The sequence below is a fragment of the Prionailurus bengalensis genome, chromosome B1, assembly GCF_016509475.1.
Source record: "Prionailurus bengalensis isolate Pbe53 chromosome B1, Fcat_Pben_1.1_paternal_pri, whole genome shotgun sequence".
NCBI lineage: Eukaryota > Metazoa > Chordata > Mammalia > Carnivora > Felidae > Prionailurus > Prionailurus bengalensis.
The window spans coordinates 7,646,956-7,664,625 of NC_057344.1; the positions used below are offsets into that span (position 1 = coordinate 7,646,956).

Consider the following 17,670-nt stretch of genomic DNA (forward strand, 5'->3'; position numbering starts at 1 on the left):
ATTCAAACTGGAATATACACTCAAAGAATTCCAATATTTTGGAAATTGGTCAGGTTTTCCTCATAGCTCAGCACATTGTTTATTTTTGTTATTACTCCATGTTCACTAGAAAAGAATGTGAACTCTATCACTGTTAGATACAGTATTTTATCTATATATGTCATTTGGCCAGTTTTATTAATTATGGTCAGATCTTTTACACTTCTACAGAATTTTCTCTATTTCATCAGATACTGAGATTTATTACTCAAAGCTTGCCATTATGATGATGGATCTGTATCTGTATCCTTTAATTCCATTATTCTTGCTTTTTATGTTTGAGAGTCCTGTAGTTTGAGTTCAGACAGTTTTAGGACCGTTCTGTCATTTGGTCGAATCTACCCCTTTATTCTTAAGTAATGTCCCTCTGTCTCTCTACTAATGTATCTTGCCTTAAAATTTATTTTATCTTTTATTTATGTAACTATAATAGCTGTCTTTTGGTTAATAATATTCTAGCATATAATTTTCTGTTTTTGACTTTCAACCATTCTATATTCCCTTTTAATAAAGTATGACTCTTGAGAAGAGTATATGGTTGAGTTTTTTTTTACATAGTGTGCCAATTTTACTCATAAATTTAATCCACTCTCATTTAATGTGTGAAGGGCGCCCAGGTGGCTCAGTCAGTTAAGCTGATCTTCTTTCTCAAAAATAAACATTAAAAAAAAAACCACAAACTAATGTGTAACTGTTACAATTTGATTTATATGTACAGTCAAACCTTTTTTTCTCTGGTCCACAAATTTTTTATTATATTTTCCTTTGATTCACTTAATAGTATGTTTATTATTCTTTCTGTGGTTAGACCAGAGATTCTAAGATGTAACTTTGACTCGTTACAGTTTAATAGAAGTGATTAATTTTACCTCTTCATTGATCCTAACTCCATTTAACTTGCTCTCACCTTTTGTGTTACTGTTTTCATAGAATTTAGTGCTGTAAATGTTGTAAGTTTCAGAAGACATTACAGCTATTGTCTTGTGTAGTTAGTATCTGTTTCTGTTCAACTGTATATTTCCTCTTTCTGATGATCTTTGTTATCTCTAACATTTTCATCTTTCTGCCTGAGTTCATTTTCCTCCTGCCTGAAGAACTCCCTTTAATGTTTCCTAGGTAGGGCTGGCTGACAATAAATTTCATAGTTTTTGCGTTATGAAAATATCATAATTTTTGCCTCCATGTATATTTTCACTAGGTGTAGCATTCTAGGTGTGTGGTTATTTTTTTCTCCTAACTTTAAAAATGTTATTCCATTACTTTTTGACTCTATTATTTCAATTGATCTTTGACAACATTCTGACCATATTAAAGATTTTTTTCTTTGGCTGTGATTTTCAGCATCCTGCTGGCATGCCTAGATAAAGTTGTACTTTCGCTTATCCTGCTTGGGATTTGGTGAGCTCTGGGAACTTGATTTTTTAAAATCAGTTTCGGAAATTTCTCACTCTTTTTCTCTTTAAATAGCTTTTTTTTTTTTAATGTTTATATTAGAGAGCTAGGAAGGGGCAGAGAAAGAGGGAGACACAGACTCTGAAGCAGGCTCCAGGCTCTGAGCTGTCAGCACAGAGCCCGACACGGGACTCGAACCCACAAACCTCAAGATCATGACCTGAGTGAAAGTCGGATGCTTAACTGACTGAGCCACCCAGGCGCCCCTAAATATTTGTTGTTATGTTTCCTCCCCCTTAAAGACTCCCATTACATCTGTATTTAGCTTTTCACCATACCGTTTCTACTTCTTAGATTCTGTTTCTCTCTCTCTTTTCCCTCTGCATTAGTTTCGGTGTATGCGAGTCAGTTTTACTCTGTGGCGCTAATCCGGACTTCTGCTGTATCTAGTCTGCCAATGAACTCATCTATTGAGATCTGAATTTCAGATATTGTGTCTTTCAGTTTGAGTAGCCATCTTATATTTACTTTGTATATATTCTATCCTCTGGTAAAAATACATCACCTTTCGTCTGTTTTGTTTGTGACCACACATTAAACATATCACGTGACTGAAACTAAGGAGAAGAATACTGTAGACGTTATCCCTGTTACTAACTAGCATCACCAAACACTGGAGTGTTGTCTGCAGTACCAATTTGTTGTGGTTCAAGGCTGAGCTTTGAAATTGTTTTGAAATTTGAGCTTTCGGATGGCTCTTTGGATGTGGCTGTTTAATACTTTGAAGGTCTGGTCAAAGCCTGAAATGCTCAGGTGGGAACTTCGGCAGACTCTTCAGGCGCGTGGGGGTGTGCTCGTGGAGACCTGCGCACGGCCACATTCCCGGGATAGCAGGGATTAAAGAGGTAGGGGTCCCTCAGGGATGTGACTTTGATGGCAGTCGTCAGACAACCCGTTGGTGTTCCTCTGGACCCCCAAGCACAGGTCCTGATCCAGCCCAGCCCAGTCCCTTTCAGCCTGTGAAGGGAGACTTCGGTGTTCCCTCACTTCTTGTGGGATCCTTCTTTGTCTCCTTCCTCATCTGCTTGTCCCTGGCACTGCTTCTAAAAAGACTTGGGGATTAAAGAAGTCTTAGTGCTGGATCCCAGGGACAGAGACTGAAGTTAATGTGTTCCGAGATACCGTGGCTGGAAGTGGTAAGTGAGGCAGGAAGCTCTAGGAGATGAAGAGTCCAAGTGAAATTAGAAAATATAATCCAATTCTACGATATCTTTATGTGGACAAGTTCATTTCGGAGTTTTTCCCCCCTTTTAATTTTGTTAGTATTGGAAAGCACTGCTGTGAGTTCTTAGTGTATAATTTTTAAAATTTAGATTATATGTCTGACAGCAGAAATGTGCAGTTTAGTGTTTTGTACCGGCAAAATGTGCTTATTAGCATAATTAGCATAAAAGAAACATCGTAAGCTTTCAGGAAATCCCCCTCCTGGCTCCTTCCTGTCACTACTACTGTCTCCCCGAAGAAAACTCTCTCATAACTCCTCGTAGCATCGATTGGCTTTGCTTGTGTTCCAGCTTTTTCTAAAGGGACTCAGGCAGTACGTTGGACCTTCAGTTGTCCTTACATTGTAGGGTGTATCCGTTGTGTCATGTATAATGCATTTTACTTATTGTCTAGTACCCCAGTGTGTCACTGTCTTACGGTTTTACCTCTCAGACGGGGGGAATCTGGTTCCTGGGGACACTTCTGTGTCTCCCCCTCCCGGACCGCACCCTGGCGGCCAAACCGCTGTGCATCCATGGTGGGTGTTGAGCAGGAGCGAACTGCTTCGCGCCCCCTCAAACAGTGGCAGATCCGTGCTTTGTTTTGGGGCACCCCAGCACACACAGCTTTTGCTGCCTCCCTTCCCCCTTCTGGGGGAAACACCTCCTTCCTGGGGTTGGGAAGGGGGATTCTCTGTGCCTTCCTGGAGGCAGATAAGGTTTGCGTGTTCTCTCCCTGCAGTGTCCCCGGAGTGAGGGTGTTTGTTCCCTCGTTTCTAGTAGCTGAAGGATTTGTTTCATGCGAGAGCAGGATTCAGGGATACACCATGTTTCATGCCTGTCACCTGTCTACAGCCCCAAGCTTCCTGCAAGTCTGAGCCACCAGGGGGACAGTCCTGATTTGCCCCATCTTTCTCCTAAGCACCCAGCTGAGGCTAGTGGAGAAGTTCTTAGAAATGAGTACAAACTCAGCTTGCATCTGGGACCTCTGTTTGTTTAATGTTTGTTTGTTTTGAGAGAGAGAGCAGGGGAGGCGCAGAAAGAGAGGATCCCAAGCAGGCCCCTGGCTCCCAGCGCCAAGCCTGATGCAGGGCTTGAACTCATGAACTGTGAGATCATGACCTGAGCCGAAATCAAGAGTCAGATACTTAACTGACTGAGCCACCCAGACACCCCGTGAAACCTCTATTTTTTTTTTAAAAACTGATGCACTCTCTCAAAAATAAACATTAAAAATTTTTTTTAAAAAAGGGTGCCTGGGTGACTCAGTCGGTTAAGCGTCCTACTTTGGCTCAGGTCATGATACTGCAGTCCGTGAGTTCAAGCCCCACATCAGGCTCTGTGCTGATGGCCCAGAGCCTGGAGCCTGCCTTGGATTCTGTGTCTCCTTCTCTCCTTGCCTCTCCCCCTCTGGTGCTCTGTCTCTCTCTCTCTCTCTCTCTCTCAAAAATAAATAAACATTAAAAAAATTTAAACTGATGCTGTAGTTCACATTGACCTTTAGGAATTAATTACCATTTTATCAGATTTTTTTTTCTTACCTGCTTTTGTGGCAGTCATCTCTTTCTCCCATGCCTTGTCAAAAGTGGAACCATTAGTATGTCCTTTCTCTTTGTTTTTTTTTTTCAACGTTTACTTATTTTTGGGACAGAGAGAGACAGAGCATGAACGGGGGAGGGGCAGAGAGAGAGGGAGACACTGAATCCGAAACAGGCTCCAGGCTCTGAGCCGTCAGCCCAGAGCCCGACGCGGGGCTCGAACTCCCGGACCGCGAGATCGTGACCTGGCTGAAGTCGGACGCTTAACCGACTGCGCCACCCAGGCGCCCCTGTCCTTTCTCTTTGGAGAGGGGCTTGTTATTCTTTGCACTTTTCTTGCCTGCTTTCTAGCCTGACAATTTAATGTCCTCTTCCTCCAGAGAATACACACTTTTGCTTTTGGAGAGAAGTAGGGTAGGGATGATCAACTTCGTGTGATTATGGAATGAGTTTATTTGAAGCTGAGCCTCAGTCTTCGTAGGGGATGGGCTAGTTCCACTTCGTTCTTAGTCTTCAGAGGTAGACCCAGGCAGTTGTTACTGAAGGAACACCATTGTTAGATCACTTTTTCCCTTGGCAGCATCTGAACTCCAGGTTTGCTCTTCAGGCCGTGTGAGAATACCAGAAGTTCCCCATAACTTCTTAGTAGTTTAGCCATTACTTTTATAGGCAAATCTTACTGGGGAAACAGTAGCGTTCCCTGCCCCTTCCCCACCAAAGAAAAAGTGCCTGGCTAGACCCTGTGGACTTCTCTTGGGGTTCCCCTTTTTAGTTTGGATTTTACCTATTTTCATCCAGCTTTTCTAGTTGTCTTTGGTAGGAGCATTAGAGATATGTGTCTACACACACACACACACACACACACACACACGCCTGTGTGTGTGTGTCTGTGTGTGTACGTACGTATGTATATACATACTTGTCTGCCATGGCTGGGATTCAAGGTCTTATAAGTAACCATCTTTTAATCATATAGAATCATTCTAAAAAAATAAATATATAGAATCATTCTGTTTGTAGCTTACTGAATAAACTGTGTATCTGATCTCTAACTCAGACTTCCTCTTCACATTTTAAAAAATGTGTATTTACTTTTGAGGGAGAGAGTGAGAATAGGGGAAGGGCAGAGAGAGACGGAGAGAAAGAGAATCCCAAGCAGGCTCTGCACTGTCAACACCAAGTCCAGCCTGGGGCTCGAACTCAGGAACCATGAGATCGTGACCTGAGCCAAAACTAAGAGTTGAATGCTTAATCGACTGAGCCACCCAGGAGCCCCCTCTTGAGATTCTCAGGTAGAGTGTTGATCGAGTTGGGGTCGACAACTCCCCCAAATCGTACGATACAATGCTTTTGTCATCTGCCTTCTGCTGATTCCTCACGGGGAGTGTCTGTGCATAGGAAGGGGAAGCGGACGGGTGATCCCAGGTCTCTGTCATTTGGTGCAGCACCTTCAGCATGAGGCTCGTGTGCACTTGCCAGCCACTGTCCTCTCCCCTAACCCCCCTGCCGTGATTCTAGACAGATACAGGCAAGCAAGAGAATAGTTGTGAATAGTGCCGTTTACTTTACACTTGACTCTGCTCTGTTTTGGTGAACAAGCAATGGCACGTGCTTACTTGGTTTGTTAGGAAGTTCAAATTTGATTACCGTTTCTGTCATGTAAGATGGCGGACGGGGGCTCACTAAGAGAGTACAGGAACTGTGGTGCAGGTAGGTAAGAGGACATCTCTTGGAGGGATGGATTTAGTACAGAAGGAATCACCTCAAACAGAATTTCAGAGGGTGAAGCCAGTATGTTGGTCTGAGGTAAAACTGGATGACAGAATTGAAACGTTCGATCAGAACAGCCATGATGGAGACCAAACTCTAGGCAGGCAAAACAGGTCACTTTACTCCCTTTAGGATTTTAAACAGGCACAAGGAAATGAAAACACTGTCAAGTTTAGACAGAGGAGGGCAGAAATGAACATTACAGGACGTGCTACCAGAGGTTCGTGTGAAATCACAACCAGAGAACTGTAAGTCCTTTGATTTCTAGGCTAGGGACTGCTGACGTGTATCTTGATTTTAATCCCCATATTTACAGTAGGATGTTGATGCCTGCCGCATAGGATCAGCTTCTCAGAATGAGAACAGGGCCCTACTTTATTTAGTTCAAATTGCTATATCCCTTAGTTGCTCCTAGAATTACAAAGCACTTCTACACACACGAGAGGGATAGCAAAGTGGAGACGTTGCATGTGTATGGATGGATCACACAAAATGCCATGTTCTCATGGTTCCTAAAGGTTGAAAAAAAATGAGGTAATTCAGATTCCTTATACAAGTAATTATTTCTTGCTATATGCAGTTAATTTAAAAAAGTCCTCCCGTTTAAAACTTTGCCAAGGACATAGATAGTCATAACTATGAATCTTGCTTGTTTCCCATAGGCTGTAGACCCTGGTTTCCTAGTGTAAATCAGATGAGAGTATTGATTTGATTAATCTCCGTGGGCGTGTGTCTCCCACAGGAGGTAATGTGTCAGTTAGTGATGCCACAAAAATACTTCCTACACGCCACTCCAAAACTCAGCAGAATACGACGTTAAACATTTATAACACTCACAAGTACGATCCTGCGGTTTATGACAGGTTTGGCTTGGCCGAGCGGGTGTGTGTGATTTGTCTGTGGCAGCCCTGCCCTTATGTCTCTCCTCCTTCCTGGACCAGTAGGGTAGCCATGGAGTGTTCTTGCGTTTAGGGCAGAGCCACAAAGGCATGAAGCAGGCCCTATCTCCAAAGCTTGGAACCGGAGCACTCTGATTTCCGTGCATGTATCGCTGAGAAAAACTGGTCATATGGCAAGTCCAAAGCCAACGGGCAGTGGCATACAGTCTGCCCATGGTGGGGGTCATGGCAAAGACACAGAGAGGGATATGAAACAGAAGCAGTATTCAAACCTCAGGTTACTTGTATGTTTGGATATGAGTGCTACAGTACGTTTCCTCACATTAGAAGAAATTTTACTTCATCTCATTTTCTTTAGCATGATATTTAGTCTTTGATTATTATCATTTCCTTCCAGCACTAGTCATAGGAGGTACTAAGAATTTTCTGACTATGAATTAAGTTAAATTTGTGCTTTTTATTTTATTTTTATTTTTAACGTTTATTTTTGAGACAGAGAGAGACAGAGCATGAACGGGGGAGGGTCAGAAAGAGGGAGACACAGAATCTGAAACAGGCTCCAGGCTCTGAGCCGTCAGCACAGAGCCCGACGTGGGGCTCGAACTCACGGACCGCGAGATCGTGACCTGAGCCAAAATCGGCCGCTTAACTGACTGAGCCACCCAGGTGCCCCGTTAAATTTGTGATTTTAACAATAATCAGACCCACAGACCAATCCACAGACATAAATAAATATGGGGGAGAAGTGCCATATTGACTCTGTCCTTTGTGTCTCAGTTACAGCTGAGTGATGGTGACATGGTTCCCCTGTGAGGCCAGATTTCAGCTCTGCACTCCACACAGTCCTAACCCACCGAGGAGAGGTGAGAGTTGAAAACTGTCGTTCTTACACTAAATTAGTGAGATTCTAGTCACTCTCAGATCATCAAAATACCTGAACTACAATTGGGAACTACGTATCTTACGCAAGATAATATTTCATCAGGGATTACGTGATGTGAAATATTTTACTTTTCTTAATTCTTGTAAATATGGTAAATAGTGCTTGTGGAAAAATATCGCAAAATAAAACATCCAAACTATTGTGTGCCTATAAACAAGGTATTCATTTTAACTGCATTGTCTTTACAATGGTGTAATAAATATACTTGTGCTGATATGGCTTTAAAATAATTTTACCGATTCAAATTGGCCTTTAATTTTACACTTAAAAAACACTTCTTAAATGGTTTGGCTAGCCATCTCCCTATAAGGATCTGAATTGTAATCCTATTTCATTTGTTGGTAAGTACATCACCTGTCACTTGGATGCATTTCTTCAGACCCTTTCCAAGTTTCAGTAGTAAGTAAGTACCTTCAGTTCATGTGACCTGCCATTAGCTGACAAACTGTTGTAGCACTGGGAGTGTCAGTTCACTAGTAAGTAAGTACCTTCAGTTCATGTGACCTGCCATTAGCTGACAAACTGTTGTAGCACTGGGAGTGTCAGTTCACTCAACAAACATTCTGTATATTCTATACAAATATGAATAAGGCAAGTTCCTTTGCCTTGGAGAACTCACAATTTTTGTCTACACAAGTAATGACTATCCAATGCATGCAAATACACAAATAAAGGCACACAGATGAGGGATGTGGTGCATTTGAGAAAGTCTTCAAGGAGGAAGAGTTTTTAAGTTGGGTCTTAGAAGACCTTAAATATCAAAGAGCTCATTATTCACAGGGGCAGGGGAAGGACGGATCAGGCAAAAGAATTTAAAAACATGCAGGCGTCAGATCATGATGGTATAGAACGTGTTTAGCAATTGCAGTGCAAGCAGAAAATGAATAGGTAAATTATTTTATTAGTTTTTACAAGACATGATGAGGGGTTTCACTAGAACAGTGGCATTATGGCTGGAGAGAAGGGCCTTTTGAAGAGAGATTTTGAAGATAGTTTGATAGGACTTGGTGATCACATGTAGTGGAACAGGCGGAGGAGGGTGGTGAAGAATCACAGGTGGCATGAGGTGTTTGTCTCAGGTTACTGCCGAGAGCATAATGACAGTCATTGAAACGGGGAATGCAGGGGAAAGTAAGGAATGCTTAGAGGTGGTTGAAAGGAGTCCCGCAAGAGGTAAACAAGTTAAACAAGAGATTACATCAGTCCTACAACTTCCTGCGCAAGGAAAAGCCTATTCCCAAGCCTTGTGACCTGAGGCTTCAAGCAGGTATTTGAAAATAGGCCTTAGAGGAAAAGGAGGAAGAGATACCCTGAAGAAGAGTCCCATGTTCCATCTGATAAATTTTGAAGGCTCTTCTCAGTCGGCCATGGTGATATTCATGTGTCCTACATGCGTACCTTTTTATGCCAGCACAGATGCCGTGCTACTTTTGGGATACGAATAATGAAACACTCAAGTCACCCAAATGTTTTCTTTTTCTTTCTGCGCCGCCCCCCCCCCCCTTTCCTTTTTTCTCCACTGAGGTGTAATTCTTTGGTGAGGAAAAGATCAGTCAGGACTTGTTACGTTGGGAGAAGCACGTCAACATTACGGAGGGTGTCTTGAAGTCCACGTGCTCTCCAGTGTCCCAGGGAATCTCTTCTTGAGCATGGCTAATAAATTTCTTCCAGAAGTGAGTAAAACTAAAAAGAAATCAAATTCACGTGATTGTGATTCTCTGTCAAGCATATGAGCACTCTATTAAGTGAAGTGTGGCCTTTGACTTTTCGAGGCACTTAGGTAATGAGCAGTCAGCTGACTCTAAAATGACTTAACTCTCAAGTACGGAGACGGAAGCAAATAGAAATACAGAATTGGTCTTGTTGTAGACCTTTTAACGCAGAGGCTTTCTTCCGGCTTTATCTCCAACTCCTAAGGTTGAGAATGGAACTAATGTTCTCCTTCCTGTTGCTTTGTGCTTTCTTCGCATTCCTTATTTATAACTGGGTCACTTTTGGAACTAATTTGCCTTCTTGAAAAAATTGAATCACATGCTTTTTAGAATGAAAATTGAAAGCCTAATATTTGATGAAGCATTTGTTGGTACTTTACAACAACGTAATGATTATTTGGTTTTTCTTTCCTGTTTGACTATAGGCTTACATTTTCTGGGTTAGCATTATTTTTTACGGATGCTGTTCTTTGTAAATTATTAAAGCTGTTTCAGCTGAAATGTTGCTGTACTTCTAGCTTCTTGTACTGAACATTTCACAAGGCAGAATTTGGTAAAGCTTTTTGGTTGAAACACGTTATTGTTACTTTAGGTGCTGACTGTTCTGATGCCGACTTTCCAATTGCCTTGATTAAAGTAGAAACATTCTATGGCTTGGATGACTTACATTTCAAATTGGTTTGATCAAGATGATTGGTATGAAGGACTACAAAGAGTAAGATACATTTATGTTGTAATTATGATATTCTGTGGGTTTTGTTTTCTGCTTTACTGCTCATGCAGCTGTGTTTCTTTGTCATTTATGTTGAGGACATTTTTTCATTGAAATATTCTGAGGGTAAATAAGATAATCACTTGATCGATTCAAAAGCAGAGGTAAGAAGAGAATATGTAAATATAGTTGTCTATTGAGGAAAAGGCATTTTTTTTTGTCCGTCCTGGTTTCAGATGATTTATTAATTTTTTCAGATTATCTTTAAGCTTTAAAGATAAACCAGAATTCTTTTTAATGAGACCGATGGATGAAAGTAGTAATACTTTTAACAAAATCATTTTACATAGAGAAAAACTTGATGAAATAGAAGATGTGCATGATAATACTACATATATAATAATACTGTAAAAGAAAATGCAGAAATTTTCTGAAGAAGAGTGCCATATTCTATTTGATGAATTTTTAGGCAATTAATTATGTTTCAAAAGGACTTGGCATTGTTACTATGGCAACTTTTGCATAGTATTTTGAAAACAGCTATTCCGATCTGTTATTGCAATAGTAGAAAACTAGTATTTTAAAAATGCATCTAATCAAGATGGATTTTGTGTAAAATTGTATGACGTCTCTGATTATTTTCACTTTTTTAATGGAAGTTTTCTTAATCATTTAGATGAAGGCACTTTGTGGATTTTTCTTTCTTTTTTTCCTTTCTCTCTCCTTTCTCTCTCCTTTCTCTCTCTCTCTCTCTCTCTCTCTCTCTCTCTCTCTCTCTCTCTTTCTTCTTCTTACACAGCCTGGATTTTTCCTTTTATTAGTGACTGGAACAAAAGAGCCAGAGTATCTTCACGCAGTCTCACCAGCTGGTCCTCGTCGTTGTTCGAGGGCAGACAAGCCTGGAGATAGACAGCACTGCCTTCTCCCCCTCACTTCCTTGGGTCCCTTTCTCAGCACATCAACGAAAGACATTTTCCCAGTATTTTACTTCCTTTTAATTACCTCTTTTGTTGTAATTGCTCAGCAGTTTAAAGCCTCCTGCCCTTTGGGCTTTTCTTGAGATTTGTTTTTTCAACTGTGAAACAAGCCAGTGAACATCTCTGGAGCCAGTTAATAGCAAACCCTGGGGAATAATCCTCGTATCGTGGACCCTAAAGCATTCTTCAGGACACAGGTGGAGGATCCATGGGTAGCTTTTCATTCTGGACTCCAATCTTATCCATAAATGATGCAACTGTTCCAGCTTGTGGGTTTGCTACGTGCCACAGGACACAGACACCCCACAGCATCTCTGTATTGTGCGTGCGCATTTTTAATGGAATAATACGCGCATTTCTGATGTGGATCCAGAGGCTTTTTTTCCCAGTGTAGTCCGTGTATTTCTCAGTGGGAAAGCATAGGGATGGTAGTCTAGCTTGCTAAAATGCTTTTTACTAAAATTGGGTGTTCCTTTATATAGTGACTTTAGGGTAGTTTAGAGATTATGAGAATTCAAATTCTTTTCCTCTGTCCTGACACCATCCTGACACCCTTTAAAACTACCATTGGCCTTTATAAATGAATTCCTGGCTCTGAGACGTATTACGAGAGTTGCCGTTACTGCATATGGATAAAGTTTGACCCTGAAATGACCACATCGTCTTCATGGGCTTGAGGTTCTTCTGGCTCAGGTTTTGATCAGTTCTTACATAGACTTAAATGGGAATGAAAGATCCTGTTCTAAATAATGAGAATTGGCACATGAATATTGACTAATTTCTTTAAAAATCCAGCTTACTATTTTTCAGATGATGTGTCTGTGCATATATATCCTATATAATCAGCATTCAGCCTAGTACATTTTTCAATATAATATTTTTTAACTGTTCACAGGAAAAGATAAGTTGGACTTTTTTTTAGTTAAAATTGTGGTTTAAAAATGGAGTCTTTGAAAAATTATACAAGTGAGTTTGATCTTTAGTATAAAATTATGACAGAATTAATTTTGATAGGATTAATATTGATGGCATATGTACATATTTCTACAGATACACAGACACATATATATGAACTTAATTTTCACTTAGTTTTATAGTTTTATTTTTGGCAGTTGTAACTCTATAATTAAAAATTTTTTTTTAATGTTTATTACGTGAGAGAGAGAGACACAGAGAAAGAGAGAGAGAGAGAGAGCAAGCAGGGGAGGGGCAGAGAGAGAGGGAGACACAGAATTGGAAACAGGCTCCAGGCTCTGAACTGCCAGCAAAGAGCCCGACATGGGGCTTGAACCCACAGACTGCAAGATCATGACTTGAGCTGAAGTTGGCCGCTTAACCGACTGAGCCACCCAGGTGCCCCTATATTTTAAATTTCATTGTGATTATTTCATATCTGCATACTCTCGCATATTCAAAAATGAGCTTTAATATTATACAAATCTAATGTAAATATACTCTTACCACTTTAATTTTTTTGCATTTCATGCACTTAATGTGTAGAGCATCTCTACTGTAATTATAATGTATGTAGGTGCATTTCATAGGAGATTGAAACAAAAAATTGAATTTAGGTTAAGAAAATAAAGTAATATCTTTGCAAGTAGGCTGTTGCCAGGCTACTGACAATGTCAGTTGCATGTGGGGCGTCCCAATGCTCCGACTGTCTTCCTGAATCCTTTATAAATCTCCATTATTCAGTGTACCGAAAGGGTTAGTACTTCATCTTTAAAGTGTGCATGTTGTTTCTGGGCCAGAAAGATGGTATTTTCTAAAGCAACAAATCTTTGGAATGAACACGGAGATTAAGTCATTCTCTCTCTCTCTCTCTTTCTCTCTCTCTCTCTCTCTCTCTCACACACACACACACACACACACGAAACATTCTAAAGTAAGGATGCAAAAGGGTACATCATATTTATCTGAAATATGTAATGAGCTTACATTCAGTTAACATATATTTATTTTCCTAAATATATGACATTTTATAGGATTTATATTTAAGGTACAGACACATATGTTAGAATAGACCTTCAGTTGAACATTTTCCATTTTCAGTAATGCAGAGTCATTAATTGTGTAATATTCATGCGGACTACAAAGATAACACAAGCTTCTGGACATTTCTTTTTATGTCTTTAGTGATTGCAGATACCACTTTATAGGAGCTACATAGTATTACATATATTTTTAATAATACTTTTGAAAAATAAAGTCAAAGTTTCAAATACTGCCTATAATTAAGATGTATAAATGCAGTAGTATTTATATATTTAATGATGTATAACTTTTTTCAAATTTCATCCAAAATCCTAGATTTTTAAAATAAGTCACTGTTTTGTCGTGTTTATTATTAATGGCTGGGTTTGGACATGTTATTCAACTCTGAATTTAAAAAGGATTTAAGTTGTTGGACTGTAAGACTTATAAAAGCTGCTTATGAACAAGGTCATACCATATTGGATGACAACAATGATATTTTTAGATTATCTAAGTTTGGAAATTCAAAAGTAATAAATTCAAGATATACTGATAGTTAAAGTAAGAGCGTATTGACGAAATGGATTTTGAAGTAACTTATTTTTAATAAATAGTTAGCAGAGGAACTTTAGGTTTCTAGTCTGCCAGGTAAGGAGCTTAGAAGTCTTCATTTCATCCTTAAAATGATACAAAGCTGAACGAACTGAAAAATCAAGAACTCTTCTTAGATCTCTAAGAGAAGTGAGATCGCAAGGCAGATTGCTTCTCACACCACTGGAGACTCTGACAGGCAGTTACAGAAATTCACAACCTACTGGAGCAGAGACCTACCAGCTAAAGCCTCTGCAGGAAGCAGAACCAGGGTAGGAAAAACTGAACTAATTGACGAATTGCTCTGAGGCTCCTGTGACAAGTCTGAGAGTTAAAAGTTCCAGGGAGGCTGCCGTGCTTATGTGCTTTTACCTCCAGGATCTCTACTAGGCCTTCACCATGAAGATCAGGGAAAATCCCTGAATGCTCCTGGCTGGGGGAGGGGAAAAGGAAGTATTGTGAAATATGTCCAGGCATTTTGTTCTTAGCAAGGGTGTTCTCAGGGGAAACTCTTTTACCAGAGCCTAACTTGCTGGTTATTTCAGAACCTACCCTATGTGGCGGAAGGGAAATAGCTATCTCAAGCCCACTGTACCCCTCATGTCCCACCTGGGGAATAGAAAACCCCCAAGAATCACAGGCAAAATTCACATTCCACAGGCATAGACTCACCAAAAGACAGAGACCTAATCTTAGCACTTTAAAATGCTTCCTCATGTTTCCTCTCCACCCTCAATGTACCATTGCATTATAAAGGTCTGCGTACCACAGTTCCTTTTACCACTGCATTCATGTTCTCCTCTCAAAGATTACAGGGCATACTAAAAGGCAAAAACAAAACAAAAGAACCCCCAAAACACCCCAAAACAAAAACAAAACCCAACAAACAAGCAAAAAACCAGAAGCAATTTATTGGAAGGGAGTAAAAAAAAAAAATCAGAACAAGAGTCAGATATGGCAGGAATGTTGGAATTATCGGACCAAGAATTTAAAGAAACTGTGGTTATATGCCAAGGGCTTTAATTAAAAAAAAATAGACAACATACAAGAACAGATGGATAATTTAAGCAGAGGGACGGAAATTCTAAAAGAATCAAAAAGAAATGCTAGAGTCAGAACACTGTAACAAATGAAGAAGTCCTATAGTGAATTCATTAGCAGACTGGATATGGCTGAAGAAAGAATTTCTAAGCTTGAGGATATGACCATAGGGACTTCCAAATCTGAAAAGAGAAAAAAGAATGGGGAAAAACAGAACAGAGTACCAAGAACTGTGGGGCCACTACAAAAGGCATACCATGTACATACTAGAAATACCAGAACAAGAAGAGAAAGGAGCAGAAGCAACAATCGAAGCAATAGTGACTTAGAATTTCCCCAAATTAATGTCAGACGGCAAACTCCATATCCAGGAAGCACAGAAGATACAAAACCTGGTAAGTGCAAAAACAAACAAACAAACAAACAAAAAACTACACCTACAAATCATATATCCTATTCAAACTGCAAAAAAAAAAAAAAAGAAAAAAAAGAAAATCTTGAAAAAAGCCAAAGAAGCAAGGATAAGAATTAAATTGAACTTTTCAGAAACCCTGACAGCAAGAAGAGAATGGAATGAAATATTTTAGCGTTCAAGAAATAAAATACCAGCCTAGAAATCTGTACTGATAACACTGCAGTTCTCTTTCATGAATGAAGGAGAAATAAAGACTCTCAGGCAAAAATTTGGGAATTTGTTGCCATTAGGGAATTAGTTGCAACAAATGTTAAAAGAAGTTCTTTTTTTTTTAAATTTTTTTGAAGTTTCTTTATTTTGAGAGACAGAGCAAGCAGAGGAGGGGCAAAGAGAGAGGGAAAGAGAGAATCCCAGGCAGGCTCCATGCTGTCAGCGCGGAGCCCGATGTGGGGCTTGAACCCACGAACCATGAGATCGTGACCTGAGCCAAAACCAAGAGTCAGATCCTCAACCGACTGAGCCACCCAGGTGCCCCAAAAGAAGTTCTTTGGAGAAAATTAGTGATAAAGGTTTGAAGCTCAGATCTGTGTAAACAAAGGGAGAATATTGGAGAGTGTATAATTAAAGGTAAAATAAAAACGTTTATCTTTCTTACTCTTAATTGATCTTGTTAACAAATATCAGTGTGTTCAAAATAAAATAGCAACAGTGTATTTGATTATACTTTTATACAAACACACATATATATGCTATGTTGCTTATGTATAAATGAAATGAATGACAATGATCATACAGGGATGGAGAGAGGAATTAGGGATATTTTGTTATTAGAAGGTACCCATACTACCTGAGAAGTACTACCTTGGAAGTAGACTTGGATTAGTTGTATATTAGAAACTCTAGGACAGTCACACACAAAAAATGTTTAAATGAGGCACAATTGATATGCTAAGAAAAAAAATGAATCCTATAAAGTGTTCAGTTGAAACCACAAAAGGAAGAAAAAGTGTGGAAGACGAAAACAGGAACAAAGAACAAGAAGAGCAAATTGAAGCAGTAAAAATATGGAAGATACTGATCCAAGTACATGAAGAATTATTTTGGACATTAATGCTCTAATCCACTAATTAAAAGACAGAGACCCAACTATATATTATCTATAAGTAACTTGCATTAAATATAAAGACATCTATAAAGAGTAAAGGAATGAAGAAAGATACACCATGTTAGCACTAATTAAAAGAAGTGGGTGTGTCTGTGTTAATTTCAGACAGAGCAGAATTCACAGCAGGGATAAAGAGGGACAGTACATAGTCACTCTCCAAGAAGGGGTCACTCCTCCAAGAAGACATAATAATCCTTAATGTGTATGCGCCTAATAACAGTACTGTAATACATGAGGCAAAAAATCGATAGAAATGCAAAGAAAAATAGATGAGTGCACTATTTTGGCTGGAGACTTTAATGCTTTGTCAGACTGAACAGATCTAGCAACAGAAAATCAGTAAGAATGTAGTTGGACTCTAGTATCTTCAGTAAACTGGATATAATTTCCGTCTATAAGGCACTTCACCCCAAACCAGATTGTACATTCTTCCCAAGCTCCCATGGAGCATTCACCTAGATATTTTGGGCCATAAAACACATCTCCCATGGAGCATTCACCTAGATATTTTGGGCCATAAAACACATCTCAACAGCTTAAAAGTATGGAGATAATATGAGGTCTACTCTCAGACATGAGTGGAATCAGACTAGAAATCGGTAACAGAAACATAACTTGAAAATCCCCAAATGCTTAGACACTAAGCCATGGTCTTTTAAATAACTAAATAACACATAATCAAAGATTTTTTTAAAGTTCATTTATCTTGAGAGAGGGAGCACAAGCAGGTAAGGGGCAGGAGGAGAGAGAGAATCCCAAGCAGACTGTGTGCTGTCAGCACAGAGCCCGATGTGGGGTGGAACTCAGGAACCTTGAGGTCACGACCTGAGCCGAAACCAAGAGTCAGATTGAGCCACCCAGGCACCCCAGAGAAGAATTTGTAAATTAAAAAGTATTTTAAACTGAATGAAATTGAAAATATGACTTAACGTAATTTGTGGGAAACAGCCAAAGCCGTGCCTAGAGGGAAATTTATAGCATTTAATGCATAATTAGAAAAGAAGGAAGATCTAAAATTAATCACCTAAACTTCTACTTTAGAAAACTAGAAAAAGAACAAATTAAATTCAAGTAAGCTGAGGAAAAGAAATAATAAAAATTGGAACAGAAATCAGTGAAATTAAAAGTAGAAAATTAGTAGAGAAAATCAGGAAAAGTAACATCTGCTTCTTTGAAAAGATCAGCAAAATCTATAGGCCTTTAGCTAGACTAAGAAGAAAAGAGAGAAGGAGGAACA

At 39.5% G+C, this 17,670-nt stretch overlaps 1 protein-coding gene across 4 annotated transcripts in view; it reads left to right on the plus strand.

Annotated features, from left to right (window-relative positions):
- The window catches only part of WDR17 (WD repeat domain 17), a 107,276-nt gene that overhangs the window by 16,856 nt on the left and 72,750 nt on the right, over positions 1-17,670 (plus strand). The window contains exon 2 of one of the 4 annotated variants that reach the window (XM_043557824.1): positions 7,678-7,763. The exons of 1 other annotated variant lie outside the window; for it this stretch is intronic. Coding sequence is in view for 2 of the 3 variants with exons in the window: in XM_043557807.1 (XP_043413742.1) it covers positions 10,205-10,270 (66 nt within the window). In the remaining variant the exon portion in view is untranslated. Of the gene's footprint in view, positions 1-7,677; positions 7,764-10,044; positions 10,271-17,670 lie in introns of those variants that run through there. 2 more of the 4 variants (XM_043557807.1, XM_043557814.1) reach the window with 2 other exon arrangements.